This window comes from Coregonus lavaretus, assembly GCF_964263955.1.
Source record: "Coregonus lavaretus genome assembly, chromosome: 1".
NCBI classification, from domain to species: Eukaryota; Metazoa; Chordata; class Actinopteri; order Salmoniformes; family Salmonidae; genus Coregonus; species Coregonus lavaretus.
Genome location: NC_139988.1, coordinates 69,553,068 through 69,579,496, shown reverse-complemented (window position 1 = coordinate 69,579,496; position 26,429 = coordinate 69,553,068). Strand labels below are relative to the sequence as shown.

Genomic DNA, 26,429 nt, shown 5'->3' with positions numbered 1-26,429 from the left:
CAAGGTGGGCCTATATCAGGGTTTTGGTCAATTCCATTTTAATTCAGCCAATTCAGGGCGCAAACGCAAATTACACATTTCTGTTTGCTTCCTGAATTGACTGAACTGAAATGGAATTGACCCTGGCCTTCATAAATGTGTAGTACACAAGTCCAGGAGAGAAGAGGTTAATCTTGTCCTCGAAGTGCCTTGTCTTTCTCATATAGAAATTCCAAGTCCATTCACAATACTGGGCAAATTATTTCAGTCGCAACCAGATACTGTAGGTAAGTTCTCTCCAAATATAACCATTGGGGTTTTCTTTGTTAAGATGGTTATTTCCAAAGTCAGTGGCTCAGAGGTGAATTTACTGAGAGGGATCTCAAAAATGGATTTGGAAAGACAAGGAGAAGAATGATTGGGGGAAATGGGAATTAGGAGTGTGATCGAAAATGTGAAACACAATAACCCTTGAAAGAGGCTGTCATTACAATGTCATTACAATAGTATCATTTGACGGATTATCAAGCAGGCTTGTGCTTTTCTTCTTTCGGTCAAATGCTACTTCTCCACCTTCCTTTTATTGTTTCTTTAGGTATCTCAAAATGGCTGTATTAATGCCCTGACTACTGGACCAACTCTTATGTTCCATATGAGTGGGGCCTGAGATGTTAGCCTACAACTTTTTAGGGGGAAACACCATGAGAGGCCGGTCTTCGATCTTCTGCCACGGGCTCTTCTTGTTCTCATCCTTGCTGTCCGGGTCATCCTCTGGGCTAGTCATGGAGTCGCGACGGTTCTCACTGTTGCTGCTGCGCGCGCTGTTCATGCGGCTGCGGCCTCTCCGGGGGATGGTGGAGCCTCGCGACGAGGGCCCCTCGTCCAGCAGCGGGGTAAGGGAGTTCTCCTCGGGCGACACTGGGCGGCCCTCGCTGCTGCTGGGCTCGCTGTGGTCCTGGTATGCCAGCTTGGACATGCCCTTACTGCCACCACCCTTCCGTCCACCAGTTCCCCACCGTTCGTCCTTACCCTTACGGATTGCCGCGGCCTTGCGCTCTTGGGTGCCGTCCATGGGTCCTTCGAGGTTGGCTTCTCGGATTGTGCTGCAGCTGGGGCCGCCGCCTCCCCCACCAATTCCGCCGCTGCTGAGGTCGTTGCTCACGTCGATGTAAGAATGGCGCACGTGGTTGGCGCGGCCGTCCATTGAGATGAACCAGGCACGTGGGTGCTGCTTAATGCCCAGCTCCAGGAGCTTCTTCTCAGTCAGCCCCTGCAGCTCGCCATTCATCTGTGCCATGGTGGAGTCGTTAAAGAGCACAGGGATCCGCACAGGGCCCTGGGATGGGTCCGAGTTCCAGTTTTGACCCTCCGAGTCGTCCCCTTGGGAGCCGCCCTGCTGCTGGTGCTGCTGGTGCTGGCTCTGTTGCTGGGGATGGTGTGACTGACCGGCACCCATCTGCATCCCCGCGTCCTTATCCTGCTGCTGCTCCTTCCCGGAGAAGTCTGAGGACATGCGCATGTAGTGGGCCGGTATGACCAAGGTGGGCACCATGCTTCGGTACATGTTTTCCTTCATCTGGTCCATGGAGTGGCAGAAGATGATCTGGCCCGGTTGTGTGTTGAGCGATGTCGGGCGGGCCAGGTGGTCGGCAGCGGCCGCAGAGTACTCGGGAGGCTTGTCCGACTTGTCCGACAGGAAACGAGGTGGGGAGCCCCCGTCTGAGGTGTAGCCGCGATTGTCGTTGGCGTTGTGGCAGCGTATGTGGTAGTCCGAATCCTTGTCGTCCTCCATGATCGGGCTGTAGTTCCGTGAGTAGTCTTCTTGCAGCAGCAGGGGGTTGTCGAGATTGTTGGTGTCTGTGGCGCGGGTCACCTTCATAGGGAAGCTCTCGCCCCTCTGGGGTCCTGAGGCTCCTTTCCCCTTCGAATGCCGCAGCTTGTGGGCGGGGACGTGCTTGGCGAACTCCTCCCGCGAGCTCTGGTAGTCTCGTGAGGGGGATGGGTCAGATTTGCTGGCGTCATTGGATGGACCGGATTCAACGTGGCCGCCACAGATGAGGTTGAGGCGGGAAGTGGACGTGCCCTGGTCGCGCTTGGAGCTATTCAGAGCTGTGTGTGGCTTACCCTGTTGTCGCCGTGGTTTCAGACACTTCCGTCTGGAAAAAGAACAAAACTAAAAAGTCAGAAAAAACAAACAAAACCCCAGACAAAAGAAACAAAAAACTTGAGAAAAACATTGAAACGCCAGACAAAACAAACCAAAAAATGTATTATTTTGTTATTTGTTCCTAACGCATGTTCATAATGTAGAAGCCCATTAGAAGTGAGACCTGTGTCTACGTGCTCCACACCTGCAGTAGTAGAGCAGCACACAGAGCAGGATGAGCACCAGCAGGGCCAGCGAGCCCAGGATGGAGAGCAGGAACAGGGTGTGGTAGGTGGTGATGTCCCTCAGGCCCGAGTGACCCCCCAGACCCACGCCTGCATGGAAGACAAAGCCCATAGGAGCAGACCTGGGTCAGATACTGGAGCTGCGCTTGATTTAGTTTGCCTGATACAATTGAACCAATAGAGTAGTCCCAAAAGTGCAAACTCCATGCTAAATCAAGGGTGCCTGAAACCCAGGACCACGCCTGCGTGGAAGACAAAGCGGAGCAGACCTGGGTCAAATACTTTAAAATACTGGAACGGCGCTTGATTTAGTTTGCCTGGTACAATGGAAACAGTGGAGTAGTCCCAAAAGTGCCAATTCCGAGCTAAATCAAGCACACCAGTAATACTATAGTATTTTAGATAATGTATTTGAACCATACTTGAAGCAGAAGCCTACTTACAACTAAAGGGATTACAGTGCATTCGGAAAGTATTCAGACCCCTTGACTTTTTCTACATTTTGTTACGTTACAGCCTTATTCTAAAATTGATTAAATTTTTATTTTTCCTCATCAATCTACACACAATACCCCATAATGACAAAACAAAAACAGGTTTTTATAAATGTTTGCACATTTATTAAAAATTTGAAACGGAAATCTTACATTTACATAAGTATTCAGACCTTTTACTCAGTACTTTGTTGAAGCACCTTTAGCAGCAATTACAGCCTCGAGTCTTCTTGGGTATGACGCTACAAGCTTGACACACCTGTATTTGGGGAGTTTCTCCCATTCTTCTCTGCAGATCCTCTCAAGCTTTGTCAGGTTGGATGGGGAGCTTCGCTGCGCAGCTATTTTCAGGTCTCTCCAGAGATGTTCGATCGGATTCAAGTCCGGGCTCTGGCAGGGCCACTCAAGGACATTCAGAGACTTGTCCCGAAGCCACTCCTGCATTGTCTTGGCTGTGTGCTTAGGATCGTTGTCCTGTTGGACGGTGAACCTTCGCCCCAGTCTGAGGTCCTGAGCGCTCTGGAACAGGTTTTCATCAGTACTTTGCTCCGTTCATCTTTCCCTCGATCCTGACTAGTCTCCCAGTCCCTGCCGCTGAAAAACATCCCCACAACATAATGCTGCCACCACCATGCTTCACCGTAGGGATGGTGTCAGGTTTCCTCCAGACGTGATGCTTGGCATTCAGGCCAAAGAGTTCAATCTTGGTTTCATCAGACCAGAGAATCTTGTTTCTCATGGTCTGAGAGTCATTTAAGTGCCTTTTGGCAAACTCCAAACGGGCTGCCGTGCATTTTAATGAGGAGTGGCTTCTGTCTGGCCACTCTGCCATAAAGGCCTGATTGGTGGAGTGCTGCAGAGATGGTTGTCCTTCTGGAAGATTCTCCCATCTCCACAGAGGAACTCTGGAGCTCTATCAGAGTGACCATCGGGTTCTTGGTCACCTCCCTGACCAAGGCCCTTCTCCCCCAATTGCTCAGTTTGGCCGGGCGGCCAGCTCTAGGAAGAGTCTTGGTGGTTCCAAACTTCTTTCATTTAAGAATGATGGCGGCCACTGTGTTCTTGGGGTCCTTCAATAATGAAAAAAAAATTGTACCCTTTCCCAGATCTGTGCCTCGACACAATCCTGTCTCTGAGCTCTACGGACAATTCCTTTGACCTCATGGCTAGCTTTTTGCTCTGACATGCACTGTCAATTGTGGGACCTTATATAGACAGGTGTGTGCCTTTCCAAATCATGTCCAATCAATTGAATTTACCACAGGTGGACTCCAATCAAGTTGTAGAAACAATTCATGGATGATCAATGGAAACAGGATGCACCTGAGCTCAATTTCGAGTCTCATAGCGAAGGGTCTGAAGACTTATGTAAATAAGGCATTTCTGTTTTTTATTTTGTGTAGGTTGATGAGGACATTTTTTTATCCAATCCATTTTAGAATAAGGCTGTAACGTAACAAAATGTGGAAAAGGGGAAGGGGTCTGAATACTTTCCGAATGCACTGTATATTTCATTCCAAGCAGTTCGATATGTCATGTGTTGTTTGTTTGTTTATGTTTATTTGAACATCTTGGTACATATGCAGCAACATACATACCATGTGATGTCATACAATATAAAACACAAGTAAAAGATATGATCAACCTAACTACATGGACAGTGCATCATCAATAAATCATTAGTCATAAACAACAAATTGGCATACCACTAAATCAATAAACATGCATATGAATGTCTTTAGCGATAGAGAGATCATTTGCATTTCGTTTGAGAGCTCTTGGCAAGAAAGATGTCTGGTGTCTTGTAGTGCGGCTTGTTGAAATGAAGTATTGCCTTGAACTCAGATCATATTGTCTCTGTGTAGGGGTTAGAAATGTGTGCAGTGAAGAAGTCTGGTCATGCAGGATGTTCCTTTATGTTTTTTCCCAGTCCTGTGACATCTGTGAAGGAGTGTGAATGAAGACAGTGGGAGCAACCTTCTGGAATGAAACAGCAGGGGACTGAGCATGAGGCCTGGGTCGTCAGCATCAGACCTGGGTTCAAATACATGCGTTTTTAAGTATTTGTATTTTAAATACTTATTTTCTATATATTTTAGTATTTTCTAATAATGTGGCAGAATCAACGACTTCTATTTTTAAATATGTATAGCCTATTATTTGAAACTATTTAAAAATACGTTTCGAAATACATTATTTAAAATACCCCCAGGACGAAACCGACCTGGGTTCAAATGCATGTAGTCTTTAAATATTTGTACTTGAAAATACACTCAAATACATGCCAATACTTTTCAAGTGTATTTCAAAATACATTCCAATATTCAACCACTTGTACTTCCAAAGAGAAAATATCCAAACACTTACTTCGAAATGTATGTGAAAGTAATTGAAATACAATAAATAGTATTTGAACCCAGGTCTGATCAGTATACTGTAGCATGGCTCATCTTCTTGGCGGATTGAAGAAAGGACATAACACCTGTGTCATTCCACCAAAGACGTTCAACGGAGAAAGTGCACCACTATACAGGAAGAATGGTACATACTGTACATGTTGTTTAGCATGGCTGAGCATTGATGTAGGAGATTATCACTTTTACACCTACAGTATTTCAAGTGATTAACGAAGTCCAAAAAGTGTTTATGCGCTACATAGGATGTCATATTTTTGGAGGAAAACATTTCCCAACGGGACATGGTACTGGGCCTCATTTCTCAGAGCCTTCATAGCCTGAAGATCCTCGTTAGAACCATCTTACGCTGTACCTTTAGTAGCCAATCTGTTTCCCAGAGCCTTGGTTAGTTAGGTGGCTCTTAAAAACCTTTTCACATCTATGAGTGATCCAGACCACTCGTAGAGCAGCCAAAGTGCATCGTTAGGGTTATTTTCTGCCTTACCTCACAATAAATCATTCTAAAACTATAAGTATTTTGTGTGAATGGGCATGATCGTACGATGATAAATGTTTAATTTGGGTAATGTATAGGATAACTTCTAACATTATGTCAAGCTTAGTTTTATCGAAAGCTGAATCTTATCCGGTACAAATTGGAAACACCTGGAACACTATAAACGCCAAGCCATTGTCAGAGGTCAGCGGAACAACAATAATACAGCATGGCTGCTATTCAGCGGATTGTTGCTCTCCAACATAAACACTGCGCCGGCAGAGCAGTCGGTTGATTTATATAAATGTGCATATTCGCAACAACCTGAGCCCGTTGCAGTCTCACAATGATGGGGCTCCCACGAGAGGAGATACTCAGACTGCTTGACTTGCACTGACATTCACAGGCAATGGACACATGGACATTCTATGGGCGAAAGGAGCCTAATCGAGCAGTAAGGCTCATACCCTCTGATAGTGAGGATAGGTTTGAGAGGCAGTGAAATACTAGTTTATGCCCAACTCAATTTGTAAGTCGATCTGGATAAGAGCGTCTGCTAAATGACGTAAATGTAAATGTAAATGTTGTATACAATAATTACTCCTAGAAGAAATAACTATTCCAAACCAAGAATAAAAGAGACAGACAGACACAGAGACAGGAGAGGACCGAGAGACAGACAGGAGAGGACAAAGACAGCTAGGACATACAGACAGGAGACAGAAAGACAGGGACAGGAGTGGACAGGGACAGGAGACGACAGAGAGACATTGACAGGAGAGGACAAAGAGAGAGACACAGACGAGAGAGGAGGGGAGACAGAGATAGATAAAGAGATTTGGATGGGACATATGGAGACAGAGAGACAGTGGGGAGGGACGAGGGGAAAGGGGAAAGGGCAGGGACAATTGTGCTTAATGCACAATACAAATATGTCTAGAACAAATGTTCTTATGAAAAGAGTGCTTGTTTCTACTATATTTTATTTAAAATAAATATTCTGAAAATATCAGATTTTCCTTGGAGTTTTAGTACCCTTATGGTACAGCTTTGCCCTGAGGCAACAAACAAATGTTTGGGTGTGGGGGGTAAAAGTAAAAAAAAACATTAGAAATCTTCTAAAAAATAGGATGGAATATTTTTTTTCTATGAAAAAACAAAACATGTGCAGTAGAGGGTTAGTTACTGGTACTGTATATTTGTGGGCTAAAAGAGAAATATCTGAGTGATATATTGTGGTGCAGTGTGCAAAAGCACTGTGGCGGAAAGAAGACGACCGGGGTTCAATTAACATTACATTTACATTTTAGTCATTTAGCAGACGCTCTTATCCAGAGTGATTTACAGTTAGTGAGTGCATACATTTTCCATTACATGACGAAAATGGTTAGTTTGTAGATGATGGTGTTAAAGATGTAGGATCTTAATTTGATCAGGAAATGCAAACGTGTAGTGTATTTGAGTGTTAAAATGGCTTCTAAAGTGTGTCATTTCGACTTTGACATTTCAGACTTGATTTACCCTAATGAGAAATGTATCAACCACAACAAAAATGTCCATTAATTATAATCCACATACTCATTCATATTTCCTGTTACTGCAGGATTATTTTCCTGCTGTAGCAAACTGGCTTAAATTAAGATCCTAACAAAATGTCCAAGACGTAGCACAAGGCAATTAGCCAGTTACAGTACCTGCAGATGAAGGGAAGGCTGCGACCCAATAGCCCAACTGAGGAACGACCACGTTCCAGATTAGTTGTGTGCCCTCTTTTTTAATGTAGCCAGTCCCATTCCTGACCCACAGACCTGCAACAAAATCCACACACCCAACATATAGATGTTTTAGCAGGCAACAAGTTAAAAGCATTCAAACATATGTCATTTTGGTAGTCTGAAATGGGTCTCTAAAAGCAAATAATCCAGGGATTTTACATTTTATTGATCTTTAACCTCTACGGGATCGGTGTCCCGTATACGGGACGGTTGAGCTAACATGCGCTAATGTGATTAGCATGACTGTTGTAAGTAACAGCAAACTTTCCAGGACATAGACATGTCTTATATGGGCAGAAAGCTTACATTCTTGTTAATCTAACTGCACTATCCAATTTACAGTAGCTATTACAGTGAACTAATACCATGCTATTGTTTGAGGAGAGTGCACAACAACAAAAAACTTATCACGGCAACTGGTTTGATACATTCACCTCTGAAGGTAAATAATGTACTTATATTCAGTAATCTTGCTCTGAATTGTCATCCTAAGGGTCCTAGAGATAAAATGTAGCATAGTTGTGTTTGATAAAATCAATTTTTATATTCAAATGTAGGAACTGAATTCTACAGTTTGAACCTCTGCTGTCTCTGGCTCCACACCCACCCCGCCCGGCCATCTAGATCTAGAGCTCTCCGCTCAAGAGGAAGCTTCTTACTGTAACCAGTGCCTGTAATCTGGTTCAGGTTATTAATCAACCTACCAGGGTATTTACAAACACTACAGGAACAAGACCATCCACATGTATCGATCACATTTTTACTAATACTGTAGAACTTTGTTCTAAAGCTGTATCCGTACCCATTGGATGCAGTGATCACAATATAGTGGCTATATCCAGGAAAGCCAAATTTCCAACAGCTGGGCCTAAAATAGTGTATAAGAGATCATACAAAAGATTTTGCTGTGACTCATATGTGGATGATATAAAAAATATTTGTTGGTCTGATGTGATTAATAAGGAGCATCCAGATGCTGCACTTGATGAATTTATGAAATTGCTTCTTCCAATTATTGATAAACATGCACCTATTAGGAAACTGACTGTTAGAACTGTTTAGGCTCCATGGATTGATGAGGAATTGAAAAACTGTATGGTAGAAAGAGATGGGGCAAAAGGAGTGGCTAATAAGTCTGGCTGCACATCTGACTGGTTGACTTACTGCAAATTGAGAACTTATGTGACTAAACTCAACAAAAAGAAGAAGAAACTGTATTATGAAGCCAAGATCAATGATATAAAGAATGATGGAAAAACAACTTTGGAGTACTTTAAATGAAAGTATGGGTTGAAAGACAAATTCAACTCCATCTTTCATCGAATCAGATGGCTTATTCATCACAATGATTACTTAATTGGCAAAGTGCGCAAACTTAGGCAGGAAATGCCAACAATGAACAGTGAGCCATCGTATTCATGCATAAAAAACAAATAATGAAATAAAAGCATTGCAAGTTAGAATTTTGTATAGTTAGTGTGGGAGAGGTGGAAAAATTATTGTTATCAATCAATAATGACAAACCTCCTAGCATTGACAACTTAGATAGAAAGCTACTGAGGATGGTAGCGGACTCTATAGCCACTCCTATCTGTCATATCTTTAATCTGAGCCTAGAGGAAAGTCTTTGTCCTCAGGCCTGGAGAGAAGCCAAAGTAATTCCGCTACCCAAGAATGGTTAAGCGGCCTTTACTGGTTCTAACAGTAGACCTATAAGCTTGCTGCCAGCTCTTAGCAAACTGTTGGAAAAAATTATGTTTGACCAAATATGATGCTATTTCTCTGTAAACAAATTAACAACAGACTTTCAACATGCTTATAGGGAAGGGCACTAAACATGTACTGCACTGACACAAATGACTGATGATTGGTTGAATGAAATTGATAATAAGAAGATTGTGGGAGCTGTACTGTTAAGATTTCAGTGCAGCCTTTGATATTATTGACCATAACCTGTTGTTGAAAACATTTATGTGTTATGGCTTTTCAACCTCTGCCATATCGTGGATTCAAAGCTATCTATCTAATTGAACTCAAAGAGTTTTATTTGATGGAAGCTTCTCTAATGTCAAACATGTAAAGTGTGGTGTACCACAGGGCAGCTCTCTAGGCCCTCTACTCTTTTCAATTTTTACCAATGACCTGCCACTGGCATTAAACAAAGTATGTGTGTCCATGTATGCTGATGATTCAACCATATACGCATCAGCAACCACAGCTAATGAACTCACCAAAGCCCTTAACAAAGAGTTGCAGTCTGTTCTGGAATGGGTGGCCACTAATAAACTGGTCCTGAACATCTTTAAAACTAAGAGCATTGTATTTGGTACAAATCATTCCCTAAGTTCTAGACATCAGCTGAATCTGGTAATGAATGGTGTGGCTGTTGAACAAGTTGAGGAGACTAAATTACTTGGCGTTACCTTAGATTGTAAACTATCATGATCAAAACATATAGATTCAATGGTTGTAAAGATGGGGAGAGGTCTGTCCGTAATAAAGAGATGCTCTGCTTTTTTGACACCACACTCCAAAAAGCAAGTTCTGCAGGCTCTAGTTTTGTCTAATCTTGATTATTGTCCAGTCGTGTGGTCCAGTGCTGCAAGGAAATACCTAGTTAAACTGCAGCTGGCCTAAAACAGAGCGGCACGTCTTGCTCTTCATTGTAATCAGAGGGCTGATATAAATACTATGCATGCCAGTCTCTCTTGGCTAAGAGTTGAGGAGAGACTGCATCACTTCTTCTTTTTATAAGAAACATTAATGTATTGAAAATCTCAAATTGTTTGCATAGTCAACTTACACACAGCTCTGACACACACACTTACCCCACCAGACATGTCATTAGGGGTCTTCACAGTCCCCAAATCCAGAACAAATTCAAGAAAGCGTACAATATTATACAGAGCCATTATTGCATGGAACTCCGTTCCATCTCATATTGCTCAAATAAACAGCAAACCTGGTTTCAAAAAACAGATAAAGCAACACCTCACGGCACAACGCCTCTCCCCTATTTTACCTAGATAGTTTGTGTGTATGTATTGATATGTAGGCTACGTGTGCCTTTAAAATGTTTTTATGTAGTTCTGTCCTTGAGCTGTTCTTGTCTATTAATGTTCTGTATTATGTCATGTTTCATGTTTTGTGTGGACCCCAGGAAGAGTAGCTGCTGCTTTTGCAACAGCTAATGGGGATCCTAATAAAATACCAAATCCAAAATACCATTCTCATTGACAGCAAGTCTAAGAAGCGGTAGATCTGTTCTATGTGCGCTATTTCTATGCTTCCCGTTCTTAAGTTAGTTTTTTGTGTCTTTTACTTTCAGTTTTGTACACTAGCTTCAAACAGCTAAAAATACTGTACAATATTTTTGGTTATGGAAAATATATTTCACAGCGGTTTAGCTGGTACAATGATTCTCTACATTATACATGGTTGTTTTGTCACATCAACTTAAATTAGGCAAACTACTACAATTTTTGCAACCAGGAAATGGCGGAGCTTACCTACCTATTTATCATGTTAGAGTCTATAAATATTACACAGAAGGATGGATGAATATGAGAATTTCAATCGGAACATATGATCCCAGTAGCTTTCACATACCCGTCTTGGGCTGGTACAGCCAGGCGGGAATGCTGGTGGCGATCCTGGTGCGAGTATCCGAGGGCAGCGGTACGGAGACGTGGACCGGATCGGACACCTGGATGACGGTCCCATCGCGGTCAAAGAGCTGAACGCTGACCACCGCCAGTGCTGTTAAGTCTGTCCATCCTGTCTCCGCCCCTGTAGTGTACATGTTATTGTTATGATATGTTGACCATCCATAGCCTATAACAACAAGCATTCCTAACACTATGCCCTTGATATCAACTACCACAAGTACCACCAAACAAGCTACTATCCTGCAGGCTTTCGCTCTAACTTTAATCTGCGCACAGCTAACGTCACTACGTAGCTGCTCATCTGTACCTTGATAGCTGAATCAGATGTGTTACAACAGGGGTGGAACAAAAACCTGCATGCCTACTCAGTTGCTCTTCAGGAGGAGGTTGGGCCAGTCGTGATTTTGTAATGATCGTCGTGATATGTAGTTATCTTACCTACTTTAGTAGAAGGCACTTATTGTGCGTCGCTCTGGATACGATCATCTGTTAAATAACTAAAATGTAAATTTTATTTCTCCCAAGCCAACCTGTGCTGTTGGTTTCCAGGCCCAGGAGGTAAGGGAAGCCCCCGATCTCATACTGGCTTCTGGCAGTAGTCAGGACAGCCGACAGTGCTGTGTAGTTGGAATCAGCTGGCAGCTGAAGGGACTTTCTCTGGAGCTGGACCAATGGCTGGTTCCGTGCACCTATAAAGGAAGTAACAGATGCCCACCCAGCCAATCGTGAGACATATGGGTCATGTTCATTAGCATAATTTTTTTTAAAGAGTATTTCTTATTGGACAAATCCTGGTGGTCCCTCGTTTCAGTCCCTTTTCTTGTCTGGTGCCTAATGAAAAACGACCCAAAATCTGGTACAACCATAACAGCACTCGCCTGGCAGTGACTATTTTGACATAAAAGCTACAGTATGTAGGGTAAAATACTACATCACTATCAACACTTAAAGGGGCAATCTGCAATTTTTGTACTTTTACATTAATGATATATACTGTATATATACCCATTGATTCTTAAAGAATGCAACTTATAAATACCTCATGGGCTTAGTTCAACTGTCGTACCCCATCAGAACCCAAAATATAAGTTTGTTTTATTTCATTGTTTGTAAACATGCTACTCAAATCAAAAACTATATAGCCTCAAAACATGGTTAAAACTATGATTTTGATGTCATGGATGGTCAGTCCTTGCATCCAGAGCTCGGTTTATATATTTGAGAGGTGACATTTCTCTAGCCCCAAAACTAAGCTGTTTACCAAAAACAGTGGCGGGGTGTCCACTTTGTTGTTGCAGCTACGGCAGATTGCCCCTTTAAGGCAATTGTACTGTATGTTTGAGACATGAGACATGAGACATGCAGTCATGAATTTGGGAAATGGACTTGTACAAAACTGCAGCCAAGTACTCCACTGCAGTTGTTGCTATGGAGACAGCAGAAGGAAATAGTGTCACATGAGAACCTCTGAAGGCCGTTGAGTGCAAGAACAGAGAGGAGTCAGGTGAAAATTGCACCTTCACTCCCCTCTTGGAAGGAGGTGAATTCTGGACAATAAATGTTTGTTATTGGCCTCAGAGTAATTAAAGAACTCTGAACAGATTTCAAATAGTGCATAAAACCTGAAACACCACAATCCTTACACAATTTCTGTAATAGCCTGAGTAAAGACTGCCCCTTTTGGAGGAAAAGGTAAATCAGAGAGCAGAACAAAGAAGCAGTGTTTCCCATACCATTAGCAGTTAAGAGCATTGGGACAGTAACCAAAAGGTTGCTGGTTCGAATCCCTGAACCGACATGGTGAATAATCTGTCAATGTGCCCTTGAGCAAGGCACTTAACCCTAATTGCTCCTGTAAGTCGCTCTGAATAAGAGCATCTGCAAAATAAATAAAATGTAAATGTAAAATATATAGGCAGGAAGGGTCCCCCCACCTTAGAGAGTTTGGCTTCTATTAATTTCAATTGGTCATTTAGATCCTAGTTTGTCTGGATGTTGCTCTAGGGGAAAAGAACAACTAGGCAATACCACTTAGCTCATTATTGTAGCCTACCTGGGGATCCATGCAGCACCTGGATGACATCATCGTAGAGAATGAGGGTGCCTGGCCTCTGGACTAGGAGGTACAGGCTGACCGATGCATACACTGCAAGAGAGAAAAACACCAATGTTAATGAGCGACTGAGTCTAGCTAGCCAATTTCTTACATCTACCCTATGATTTCAGTTCTATAGGAGTGCCTAGGTAGAAGGGGTTAGGGGCACCAATTTGGAATTCAGCCTATTTTGAGAGACAGAGAAACAAAGGATAGGATCACTTCTGCGTGGGTCTGGATGTGGCAGACCAGCCTATTTTTTATTTTATTTTTTATGTTGACTATTTTAAAAACACCCTCTCCCATTTAATCAGTGGATACAGTTACTATTAGAAGTTATAACATTATAATTATCAACAGCGAAACAATTGAGGCCTGGCAAATATACTTGACTGTAAAGAACAATCTCAGCTAAAGCCCCACACATACAAACCAATTACAGTGCCTTCAGAAAGTATTCATACCCCTTGACGTATTCCACATTTTGTTGTGTTACACCCTGAATTCAAAATGGATTAAAATATATATATATATATATACAGTGGGGAGAACAAGTATTTGATACACTGCCGATTTTGCAGGTTTTCCTACTTACAAAGCATGTAGAGGTTTGTAATTTTTATCATAGGTACACTTCAACTGCGAGAGACGGAATCTAAAACAAAAATCCAGAAAATCACATTGTATGATTTGTAAGTAATGAATTTGCATTTTATTGCATGACATAAGTATTTGATACATCAGAAAAGCAGAACTTAATATTTGGTACAGAAACCTTTGTTTGCAATTACAGAGATCATACGTTTCCTGTAGGTCTTGACCAGGTTTGCACACACTGCAGCAGGGATTTTGGCCCACTCCTCCATACAGACCTTCTCCAGATCCTTCAGGTTTCGGGGCTGTTGCTGGGCAATACGGACTTTCAGCTCCCTCCAATGATTTTCTATTGGGTTCAGGTCTGGAGACTGGCTAGGCCACTCCAGGACCTTGAGATGCTTCTTACGGAGCCACTCCTTAGTTGCCCTGGCTGTGTGTTTCGGCTCGTTGTCATGCTGGAAGACCCAGCCACGACCCATCTTCAATGCTCTTACTGAGGGAAGGAGGTTGTTGGCCAAGATCTCGCGATACATGGCCCCATCCATCCTCCCCTCAATACGGTGCAGTCGTCCTGTCCCCTTTGCAGAAAAGCATCCCTAAAGAATGATGTTTCCACCTCCATGCTTCACGGTTGGGATGGTGTTCTTGGGGTTGTACTCATCCTTCTTCTTCCTCCAAACACGGCGAGTGGAGTTTAGACCAAAAAGCTCTATTTTTGTCTCATCAGACCACATGACCTTCTCCCATTCCTCCTCTGGATCATCCAGATGGTCATTGGCAAACTTCAGACGGGCCTGGACATGCGCTGGCTTGAGCAGGGGGACCTTGCGTGCGCTGCAGGATTTTAATCCATGACGGCGTAGTGTGTTACTAATGGTTTTCATTGAGACTGTGGTCCCAGCTCTCTTCAGGTCATTGACCAGGTCCTGCCGTGAGGGTTCTGGGCTGATCCCTCACCTTCCTCATGATCATTGATGCCCCACGAGGTGAGATCTTGCATGGAGCCCCAGACCGAGGGTGATTGACCGTCATCTTGAACTTCTTCCATTTTCTAATAATTGCGCCAACAGTTGTTGCCTTCTCACCAAGCTGCTTGCCTATTGTCCTGTAGCCCATCCCAGCCTTGTGCAGGTCTACAGCTCTCTGGTCTTGGCCATTGTGGAGAGGTTGGAGTCTGTTTGATTGAGTGTGTGGACGGGTGTCTTTTATACAGGTAACGAGTTCAAACAGGTGCAGTTAATACAGGTAATGAGTGGAGAACAGGAGGGCTTCTTAAAGAAAAACTAACAGGTCTGTGAGAGCCGGAATTCTTACTGGTTGGTAGGTGATCAAATACTTATGTCATGCAATACAATTCTAATTAATTACTTAAAAATCATACAATGTGATTTTCTGGATTTTTGTTTTAGATTCTGTCTCTCCAAGTTGAAGTGTACCTATGATAAAAATGACAGACCTCTACATGCTTTGTAAGTAGGAAAACCTGTAAAATCGGCAGTGTATCAAATACTTGTTCTCCCCACTGTATATCTCACCCATCTACACACAATACCCCATAATGACAAAGTGAAAACATGTTTAGACATTTTTGCAAATGTATTGCAAATTAAATACATAAGTATCTCATTTACATAAGTATTCACACCCCTGAGTCAATACATGTTAGAATCACCTTTGGCAGCGATTACAGCTGTGAGTCTTTCTGGGTAAGTCTCTAAGAGCTTTGCACACCTATGAGCTATGGACAGTACAATATTCGACACATTATTATTATTTTTATTCTTCAAGCTCTGTGAAGTTGGTTGTTGATCATTGCTAGACTGCCATTTTCCAGTCATACCATAGATTTTCAAGCCGATTTACGTCAAAACTGTAACTAAGTCACTCAGGAACATTCAATGTCATCTTGGTAAGCAACTCCAGTGTATATTTGGCCTTGTGTTTTAGGTTATTGTCCTGCTGAAACATGAATTTGTTTCCCAGTGTCTGTTGGAAAGCAGACTGAATCAGGATTTCTTCTAGAATATTGCCTGTGCTTAGCTCTATTCCGTTTATTTTTATCCTAGAAAACTCCCTAGTCCTTGCCGATGACAAGCATATCCATAATATGATGCAGCCACCACCATGCTTGAAGATATGAAGAGTAGTGCTCAGTGATGTGTTGTGTTGGATTTGCCCCAAACATTATGCTCTGTATTCAGGACATAAAGTTCATTTCTTTGCCACATTTTCTGCAGTTTTACTTGAATGCCTTATTGCAAACAGGATGCATGTTTTGGAATTCTCGTCTCGCCACATTTTCGTCAACTAAAATGAAAAGTAATTTGTAATAGCTATCATTTTTTTCCAGGCCATCTCGTCTCGTTATCGTCATAGTTTTAGTTAGGAAAAATAGGTAGTTGACGAGTATTTTTCGTCAGTTATTGTTGACGAAATGAACACTGCTATGACTAAGGCATTTTCACTTACGAGGGATGCGGCTAGCGTGCCAGGGGACGGAGTTGGTGACATAGTCGTGTTTGGACGCTGAGATGATGACCCAGGTCCCCGGGTGGTACAGGAAGGTCACCCTAAGCACGCCATCACTGCCCGCCTGGCTGGACGCTAAAACAGACCGGTTCCCATGAACCTCTATGGCGGCGTCGGCCAAAGGTGATAGGTCACTGTTGTCGAACACCTGAACTCTGATCTGGACCTCTGCAAAGGAATGAAAACAATCAGTGCTTGAGGGGATCAGTGTGAGTGAGGCGAGGGGCAGAAATTGATCATCTTGATCACATAATTAGTAGTTATTTGGCATGGAGGGTGATTTTTAGATCAGTGATTCTGCGCAGTCTGACTGCAATCGATCTCAAACACGCACAATGGTGCAGTCATAATTCAGCTCTATTGCACATCCTATTGACATTGCGAGAGCTTGGGACTATAAGGTTGAATCTGCAAAAAGATGATTCTGAGATAATTGGCTTAAAGGTTTGAATGGTGTCAGAAATTTTTATATGGTATTTTTTTTTACTTAACAACATGAATTGGGGTATTTAGAGTAATGTATAGGTAGCAGTGGAAGCTGGTGGGAGGAGCTATAGGAGGACGGGCTCATTGTAATGGCTGGAATGGAATTAATGGAACAGAGTCAAACATGTGGTTTCCATAAGTTTGATGTGTTTGTTACCATTCCATTAATTCCATTCCAGCCATTACAATGAGCCCGTTCTCCTTTAGCTCCTCCCACCAGCCTGCTCTGATAGCCTAGTTCTGTGCAATGTCCTCTATCTATGTCAATAACAACATTTTGACAAACCTTAATAGTCCCAAACTCGCGATTGCTAACTTGCAGAAGTAAACGTGTGTGCTGCTGGTGTTATTGTTGTTGTCAAAGTCCAGCATTTGGTCTTCAATTGCATATACCAATACAAGAAACACGGCCAACAGATAGAATGGATCAATACATCCGTTCCAAACCTATCCAACTCTGTGAGTGCTGTGTAGCTTCACACCCAAGATATCACATATCTGTTTTTGCTCTGTCATGTTCTCTACTGATCATTTTCTCTCAGAACATTTTGTTTCACATCTTGTTTCTTGAATGCCATAAATATGGGTCATGCTGTGGAGGTTTCCGTGGATACAGGAGTCTCCACTAGATGTGTTTCAAAATGGCAAATAAAAATGCAACTGGAATGGGTGTAGTCCTACAGTATGAGACCTAGGCTGACTGTTAAATAGACATATGTTGCCATTCTTAATTCCCACTTTCTGATAGCTCTAGCAATTCTGTCCAATAGTAGGCTACATGCATGCATTCCCATGCATATGTTTCCCCTTCTGGCATGCATGCATCATTACAGAGCCCTACTGTTTCAACAAATGTATTTGGTTTGTTTGAGGACACAGGCTCCAATAAATAATTGCTGGGGGTGTATTTATACAATGAATATATTTCAGAGCCAAATAAAGAATATGAAGGGCCTGAATAGAATAGATACAGCAGATTTTTGGGGGGGAGTGGGACTATGCTTTACATACTATATAGGCCTGTATATATATATATGTATATGCCAAGGCCTACATGAGCTGTTTATGAATGCACGAATGGCCGGGATACATTGTTACTGTTAAATTAATTACTATATTGACCCCTGGCTAGCATAGCTGCTAAAGGGACATCTATTTAGGACCTAACAAGATAAATATGTGAACACCTAGGCCTATGATTTATTTTCCTCGACTAGGCTGGCTATATATTTTACAGCGGCACATTTACCATTGTCATGATGAGCCCTTCAAATAGCCTGACAGGGAGAATTGGGTTGTAACAATTTGATAGCCCTATATTGAGTTCTGTGATTGATTTTACTGATTTTACATATCTTCAAAAAGCTGATAAGGTAAAGATTATTTTACCAATTGTTATAAACACATAAGCTTCATGGCATCACTAGGTATTTCATTTGGTTGGGATGCTCCGAAGATCCAATTGATGCTAAATACACATTGATAAACAATACAATTTCAGAAAAACGGTGACTCGTGTCATTAGCAAGAATCATTTCAAACCAACGGTTGCAATTTCAGTAATATTTGTCAACAAAAGCCATATAAAATGCAACCACTCCCATCCTCCCTCATTGTGCAGCATCCCATATGGCGTGAGCTTACCAAGTGCTCCTTGATCTGAAAGAGATTTGGCTCGCGCCTCCCAGACCGCGGAGATAGAAATAAAGAGGAACAAACGAGAGATGTAGATGGGTGACATCCTTGAAACTACATCTCTATTCCAAGTTCGGCGGCCATACATCCATATTTCTCCCGGAGGGTTACTAGGCTATTGACAATTAATTCTCAGTCATTTCTCGGATACCCACCCCCTTAAATAAGGATGCTGATGTTGAGTCTGAGCTGCCGTCTGTCAGCTATCTCTTGCTTTTATTGTCTGGTGTGGACGCTAGGTTTCACTATACTACCATCTAGTGGTATCGAAATTAAACTGCGATAAACATCTCGAATATGGTTCCGATTAAGAAGTGAAGGAAGGGCAGTTTAATTTGATTTCCCTCGACCCTTTCAAGTTTAATTTAATTTATTAATTATTCTTAAAGTTAATTTGAACATGATTCTAGATTAGCTACTGTTTTTGTGCTTATTGAGTAAAGAAACGTTGGGACTTCCTTCCACTTTGTTTGCTGAAATCCATAGCCTACTTTTTAAGAAAACGTTTATCAAATACAACTGCCTCCTCATTGCTGTTACTTTCTCGTGTACACTAGCACGCGCCTCGCTTGTGGGCATATGGCAGCACGTTCGATTTTGTGTCAAGAATTTAGCATAGCAAGTTTGTATGAAGGTCTGGTTATGAAATGGGTAAATAGTTGCATCCATTCTCCATTTCATTTATTCACAGGTAAATAGTAATATACTCTAAAACGCTCTGGTGACAAACAAACTTTGCTGCCCTGTTTCCAATTGTCCACATGGCTGAGAGAACCTATTCAAGTAAGTAAATACATTTCGAAAATGTAAAAAACCCGATGTATTATTAGCTAACTAGCTACAGTGCAGGCTAACTAAAATGAGCTGCTAACGTAGCTAGCTATCTAGCCGACTTTACATACTGTATAGATAGCTAGCGAAGTGAATATCACCAGCAAACTAACTTCATATTAGCTAGCTATCTTGATGTATTTATCACTGTAAAAAACAAACTCCAAACGCATTTGTAGGTAACGTTAGCTAGCTAACAGCCATGGAGGAGGGTGAAAGGATAGCAGCCCCAACTGTCAAAGTGAGAGTAGGCTATTCTGTATAGGGCAGCCAGGTACTTTTGTGTAGTTCCAGTCCCTATAAGTGAGGACGGAGATAATAGTAACCTAATATTCAGTGCGGTCTAATTTGAGTATAATGAAGTCTGTTTCTTTTGAGATTTTCTGGCCTCAGATTCAGAAAGCTGTGAAAGCCTGTCTGCAGATGAAGAGGTCCCAATGAAGAGCAGTGGTTCTCAGTCCTGGTCCTGGGGACTGAAAGGGGTGCACCTTTTTGTTTTTGCCTTAGCACTACACAGTTGATTGAAATGATCAAGTCATCAACAAGCTTCAAGTGGTATTTATGTATTCATTTGTGATGCTGTCCTTGATATGATCATGCTATTGTCACATGCTACACATGCACATGTGTGTGCACATGCATCTATCCATCCAATGTTATCAAATCACATTTTATTTGCCACATGCGCCGAATACAACAGGTGTAGACCTTACAGTGAGATGCTTACTTACAAGCCCTTAACCAACAATGCCGTTTTTTAAGATAAGAAAAAAAAGTGTTAAGTAAAAAATTGATAAGTAAAAAAGATAAAATAATTAAGAGCTGCAGTAAAATAATATAACAGTAGGGAGGCTATATACAGGGGGTACCGGTACAGAGTCAATGTGGGGGGGCACCGGTTAGTCATGATTTGTTATAAGGGATATTATACTTTATACCACAATGATCTGGTGATGTAAAAGTCTAATAATTTTTTGTCATTTAGCAGACACTCTTATCCAGAGCGACTTACAGTTAGTGAGTGCATACATTATTTTATATACTTCAAACCCACAACCCTAGCGTTGCAAACAACATGCTCTACCAACTGTGCTACATCCCTGCCGGCCATTCCCTCCCCTACCCTGGCCCAATTGTGCGCCGCCCCATGGGTCTCCCGGTCGCGGCCGGCTACGACAGAGCCTGGATTCGAACCAGGATCTCTAGTGGCACAGCTAGCACTGCGATGCAGTGCCTTAGACCACTGCACCACTCCGGAGGATAATGACATTATCTTCCATATTCCTACAGATACCTTGTAACTGGAGATTCCTTCAAAACGATTGCCTACAGTTACTGTGTAGGGCACTGCAAGGTTGGGTGACCAGGGCCATTCAGGTGTGTGAAGGCTACCTGTGACTTGTATAACTTAATCAGGATGGACACGAGGACCAGGAGGGGATCTGCAGCTCTCCGCCGTGTGCCAGAGAGGTCTGCTGCTCTGCAGGATGTTTAAAGATGGAGGTCAACAATGCAGCACGGGAGGTAATCCGTGTGCGGGAGATCTTCACCTCCTACTTCTTCGAAGAGGGTGCTGTTCCCTGGCAACACCATAGACTACACTATGCACAACCAAATGCTATTTTAAGAGCCATCCACATTGCAATAAGAGTATTCTTCCATTTACTTAGCAATGTCAACTGCAGTTATTACATTCCCAGTTTATCTCCTTTTGATTTCTACTTATCAGGTGAGGATGCTGTTCAGGTAAGGGTGATGTCTGTACAAAAACAAAACAGGCTCATTTAAGAGTCACCCATATTGAAAAAAATTAGAACAATTAGACACCCTATAACCCACATCTACACACTTGTGTATCAATCTGATTGATGTGTTGTGTTGTGCAGTAAGCAGGTGTATAACTGTGGCTCCTTCCACCTTCAAAGAATAGGCAAGATGACCAACCACGGAGAATAGTAAGACACTTCATTATTTATATTTATATAACTACGCTATATTGTTTGTCCTCGTGTGTCTTTTACACTATTTCTTACACCTCTCTACCCACCTCTTCTTTCTTCCTCTGTTCTTATAATGCACACCAGTTGAGCATTGAAGTACAGATTTAATTTATATTTACAATATAATATTACAATTATAATGTTTATAATGCATGTATTATGTATTTATAACACTTGGATAATGAACTTCTTTCAAAAAAGTGTTTCACATTCTCTACTGGTTGAAATTAAGTCTCTCATTTGATGAAATACTACACCTATCCGGTGTTCTCAGATCAATGCAGATGAAGGGAGTTTGATATTGAGATGAACCGGTTTTAGAGTATTTACTTGATGCATAGGAAGTGTAGTGTACTGTTTTTAAAAGTCTGTTTCTATATATGAATTACAAATCAGCCTTTAACTACTTAAATCATGTTTCTAGTCTATTGCATAGTTACAATGTGAAACCATTGATGTCCCAGGACCAGGATTGGTAAACACTGTTGAAGTGTATAATTGTAATACATACATGCAGACAAAGTGTTAATTAAAAGACTGGAGTTTGATACTAATGGTATTGGATATGACTGAAAAAGAATGTCTCACAGACATTCATACCTGAACTGCACCTTTATTTGCCAAGGTAGAGTACATGATCAGTGAATATATTCAATGTACAGGCTACTATGTGGGGATCTCATGCATGGTAATAACTACATATATATACACACGACTTGCATCCTTGGCACAAAGTTATATTATATTCTACTCAATCCATAGGCTTCATTAATGTCATTCAGACTGTTCTGAAGTTGATACAACCAGCTATGATAGCTGGGGTTCATAGCTAGGTTCTGAACTAATATTTATACCAAACATTTTAGAGTCCATACACAGATCGGCTACATACAGTGGGGGAAAAAAGTATTTAGTCAGCCACCAATTGTGCAAGTTCTCCCACTTAAAAAGATGAGAGAGGCCTGTAATTTTCATCATAGGTACACGTCAACTATGACAGACAAAATGAGGAAAAAAAATCCAGAAAATCACATTGTAGGATTTTTTATGAATTTATTTGCAAATTATGGTGGAAAATAAGTATTTGGTCAATAACAAAAGTATCTCAATACTTTGTTATATACCCTTTGTTGGCAATGACACAGGTCAAACGTTTTCTGTAAGTCTTCACAAGGTTTTCACACACTATTGCTGGTATTTTGGCCCATTCCTCCATGCAGATCTCCTCTAGAGCAGTGATGTTTTGGGGCTGTCGCTGGACAACACGGACTTTCAACTCCCTCCAAAGATTTTCTATGGGGTTGAGATCTGGAGACTGGCTAGGCCACTCCAGGACCTTGAAATGCTTCTTACGAAGCCACTCCTTCGTTGCCCGGGCGGTGTGTTTGGGATCATTGTCATGCTGAAAGACCCAGCCACGTTTCATCTTCAATGCCCTTGCTGATGGAAGGATGTTTTCACTCAAAATCTCACGATACATGGCCCCATTCATTCTTTCCTTTACACGGATCAGTCGTCCTGGTCCCTTTGCAGAAAAACAGCCCCAAAGCATGATGTTTCCACCCCCATGCTTCACAGTAGGTATGGTGTTCTTTGGATGCAACTCAGCATTCTTTGTCCTCCAAACACGACGAGTTGAGTTTTTACCAAAAAGTTATATTTTGGTTTCATCTGACCATATGACATTCTCCCAATCCTCTTCTGGATCATCCAAATGCACTCTAGCAAACTTCAGACGGGCCTGGACATGTACTGGCTTAAGCAGGGGGACACGTCTGGCACTGCAGGATTTGAGTCCCTGGCGGCGTAGTGTGTTACTGATGGTAGGCTTTGTTACTTTGGTCCCAGCTCTCTGCAGGTCATTCACTAGGTCCCCCCGTGTGGTTCTGGGATTATTGCTCACCGTTCTTGTGATCATTTTGACCCCACGGGGTGAGATCTTGCGTGGAGCCCCAGATCGAGGGAGATTATCAGTGGTCTTGTATGTCTTCCATTTCCTAATAATTGCTCCCACAGTTGATTTCTTCAAACCAAGCTGCTTACCTATTGCAGATTCAGTCTTCCCAGCCTGGTGCAGGTCTACAATTGTGTTTCTGGTGTCCTTTGACAGCTCTTTGGTCTTGGCCATAGTGGAGTTTGGAGTGTGACTGTTTGAGGTTGTGGATATGTGTCTTTTATACTGATAACAAGTTCAAACAGGTGCCATTAATACAGGTAACGAGTGGAGGACAGAGGAGCCTCTTAAAGAAGAAGTTACAGGTCTGTGAGAGCCAGAAATCTTGCTTGTTTGTAGGTGACCAAATACTTATTTTCCACCATCATTTGCAAATAAATTCATTAAAAATCCTACAATGTGATTTTCTGGAAAAAAAATTCTCATTTCGTCTGTCATAGTTGACGTGTACCTATGATGAAAATTACAGGCCTCTCTCATCTTTTTAAGTGGGAGAACTTGCACAATTGGTGGCTGACTAAATACTTTTTTTCCCCACTGTACATAATAGCCTATTAATGTGTAACATACAGATGCCATATCTTAGTTTGATCACTCTGTTGTCGCAGAGAATTTTCATGGAAAACAGGAAATTCAAATTGCATTAAAACTAATAGCAGATTTACCTAGCTCGGTGGAGATCCTAGGAACCTCAAGAGTTTACCAACCCTGTGAACGGTTTAGGCAACTCAGGTGTCTATACTTCAACAGCAAAGTTAGACAAGACGGAAGTTTATGAAGTAGGGCCTTGTAAACAAAAAGGGAAAAATTTAGAGATCTACAGGTCTTTAGCGAAGTCTAGCCAACCTTTCGATACAGGATTCAGTGATGAGTGTCAAAACTGTCGCCTGTAACAAAACGAAGGGCGCTATGGAAGATGGCTGTCACGTCTACCCCAGCTCCGGCACTCGACGTCGCCGGTCTACTCACCACCGGTCCTGACAACCCATCATTACGCACACCTGCACCCCATTATGAGACACACCAGGACTTCATCACGCCCTGATTACTTTCCCTTTATCTAGCACTCCGTTGTATCACCCATTAGGTAGTATTGTTTCCTGTTTTTCATGTTTAGACGCTACTCCTGTTTTTGTATTCACTCCATGTTCGTTCCTATTAAACTCACCGACTGCGCCTGCTTCCTGACTCGCTGCGTCTCCATTACAATGCCATCCAAAGGTTTAAGAGTAGTAGCAGCTGCACTTACGTAATATCACCATAATCAAGAACAGATAAAAAGGTTAACTGAATAATCTGCTTCCTACTGCTTAGAGAAAGGCACAATCTGTTTTCTAGAAAAAGCCAACTTCTTAGAAAAAGCAAAATCTTAGCTTCTTAACCAGCTCATCTAAATATTTTTTAAACTTCAAATCCATATCAATCCAAATGTGCAGGAACACGTTCGATTAGAGAACCATCTAATGAGTGAACATGTAGTTCACCTGAAACATTGTTTCGTTTTGCCCCTATTAAGCACAAGTTTTAAATCAGCAAAGGATTCCTGCATAGCTTTAAAATCTGACTAGTTTTGGCACAGCCAGATCAACAATCAGGGCAATAGCATACATAATAGTGTCATCCACATAGTTTTATTTTTATTTTTTTAGATTGACCAATGGTGTTTATATGAATAGTGAAGAGAACAGGTCCCAAAATCGGCCCCTGTGGTACACCTTTAAGTACTTCAAGAAATTCAAACTTAACTCCATCAATCAAGATGGCCTGAGTTCTGTCATTAAGATAACCATGAACAGGCGTCAGAGCTCAGGCCTATCAATGACAATTTATTCAATAAAATAGCATGATCAAAGGAATCAAAAACGTTTGACAGGTCCACAAACATAGCAGCACATTTCATTTTAGTGTCTAAAGCATTGACAAGATCAACAACTAAAGTGGTTGCTGTAATAGTGCTATGCCCAGGCCTAAACCCTGATTGGTTTTTATATTCAAAATACTTTTCTCAGATACAAAAAAGAGCAAAGTTGTACATTTACCAAAGATTCAAGAATCTTAGCTAGCCAAGGAAGCCTTGAAATGGGGCAATAATTATTAAGACCACTACTATCCCCGCAATTATGGAGTGGCAGCACAATATCTGAATTACATACTTTAATTAAATGCATTAATGATTGCATTGTTTCCGTAATGATGCCAGTGTCTGAATTAATTTGTTATGGCAGACAGGAGGAAGTAGAACCCTTCAGAGATTTGACAGTTTTCCAGAATTTAGCCAGGTTCCCATTACAATCCTAAAGAGCAGTTACATAATAATCAGATTTAGCCTTTTCGATTTGTCATACACAATGTTGCTTAAAAGCTTGCTAATTCGGGCCTAAGCCTGTGTTCCTGGCCTTGACCCTAGTGTCGTCTCTTTTATGAATGACTTCTGATCATTCCAGAGTGTACCAGGCATTCGATCTACCTTTAACCCTTCATTTTTGGAAGGGAGCATTGTGATTTACATATATTCTATGAAAACCCGCACTCTCTTTCTGGCTTGCTCAAATGCTAAAGCACCAGACAGATAAATATCCTAGTACTGTAGGTCCTACTACTGCGACATTCAAATATACAAAAATGTATCTGAAATGCAGCCATTCACATCAACAACCGCCGTTTTATATAGCTTAATAACACAAAATAGATATTGGTCTCCAGTACGACATACGACATAAGTGTATCCGAAATAAAGCCCTAGGCTACACCTATACTATAGCCTACTGTAGCCTATCAAAACACATTTCTCGTTAGAAATTAGCACGTTTTAACAGGAAATTATCCCACACCTGTATCAATGTATGGACTGCCAGACAGTTGCACAGTGTGTATTTGAAAGTATACTCTGACACTATTTGAGAGATAGTGGTACTGATGTATCCTCAGATGTTAGCCTATACCACACCAGTACAAGTCTGAAATATGATGAGCACGAAGAACACAACACTCATCACCAGTAAATATGTCTTGTTACCATTAATACAACTACTTGTGTTACCAT

The 26,429-nt window shown here is 41.8% G+C and overlaps 1 protein-coding gene across 1 annotated transcript; it reads right to left on the bottom strand.

Annotated features, from left to right (window-relative positions):
• Positions 1 to 655: 655 nt before the first annotated feature.
• Positions 656 to 18,689, bottom strand: fam171a2b (family with sequence similarity 171 member A2b; the record flags this gene model as incomplete). Its single annotated transcript, XM_084148604.1, has 8 exons — positions 656 to 2,135; positions 2,331 to 2,460; positions 7,451 to 7,564; positions 11,141 to 11,320; positions 11,730 to 11,888; positions 13,253 to 13,345; positions 16,361 to 16,588; positions 18,551 to 18,689. 8 exons carry the CDS (start codon positions 18,687 to 18,689, stop codon positions 656 to 658), a joined length of 2,523 nt encoding a protein of 840 aa, XP_084004730.1.
• Between the last annotated feature and the right edge of the window lie 7,740 nt (positions 18,690 to 26,429).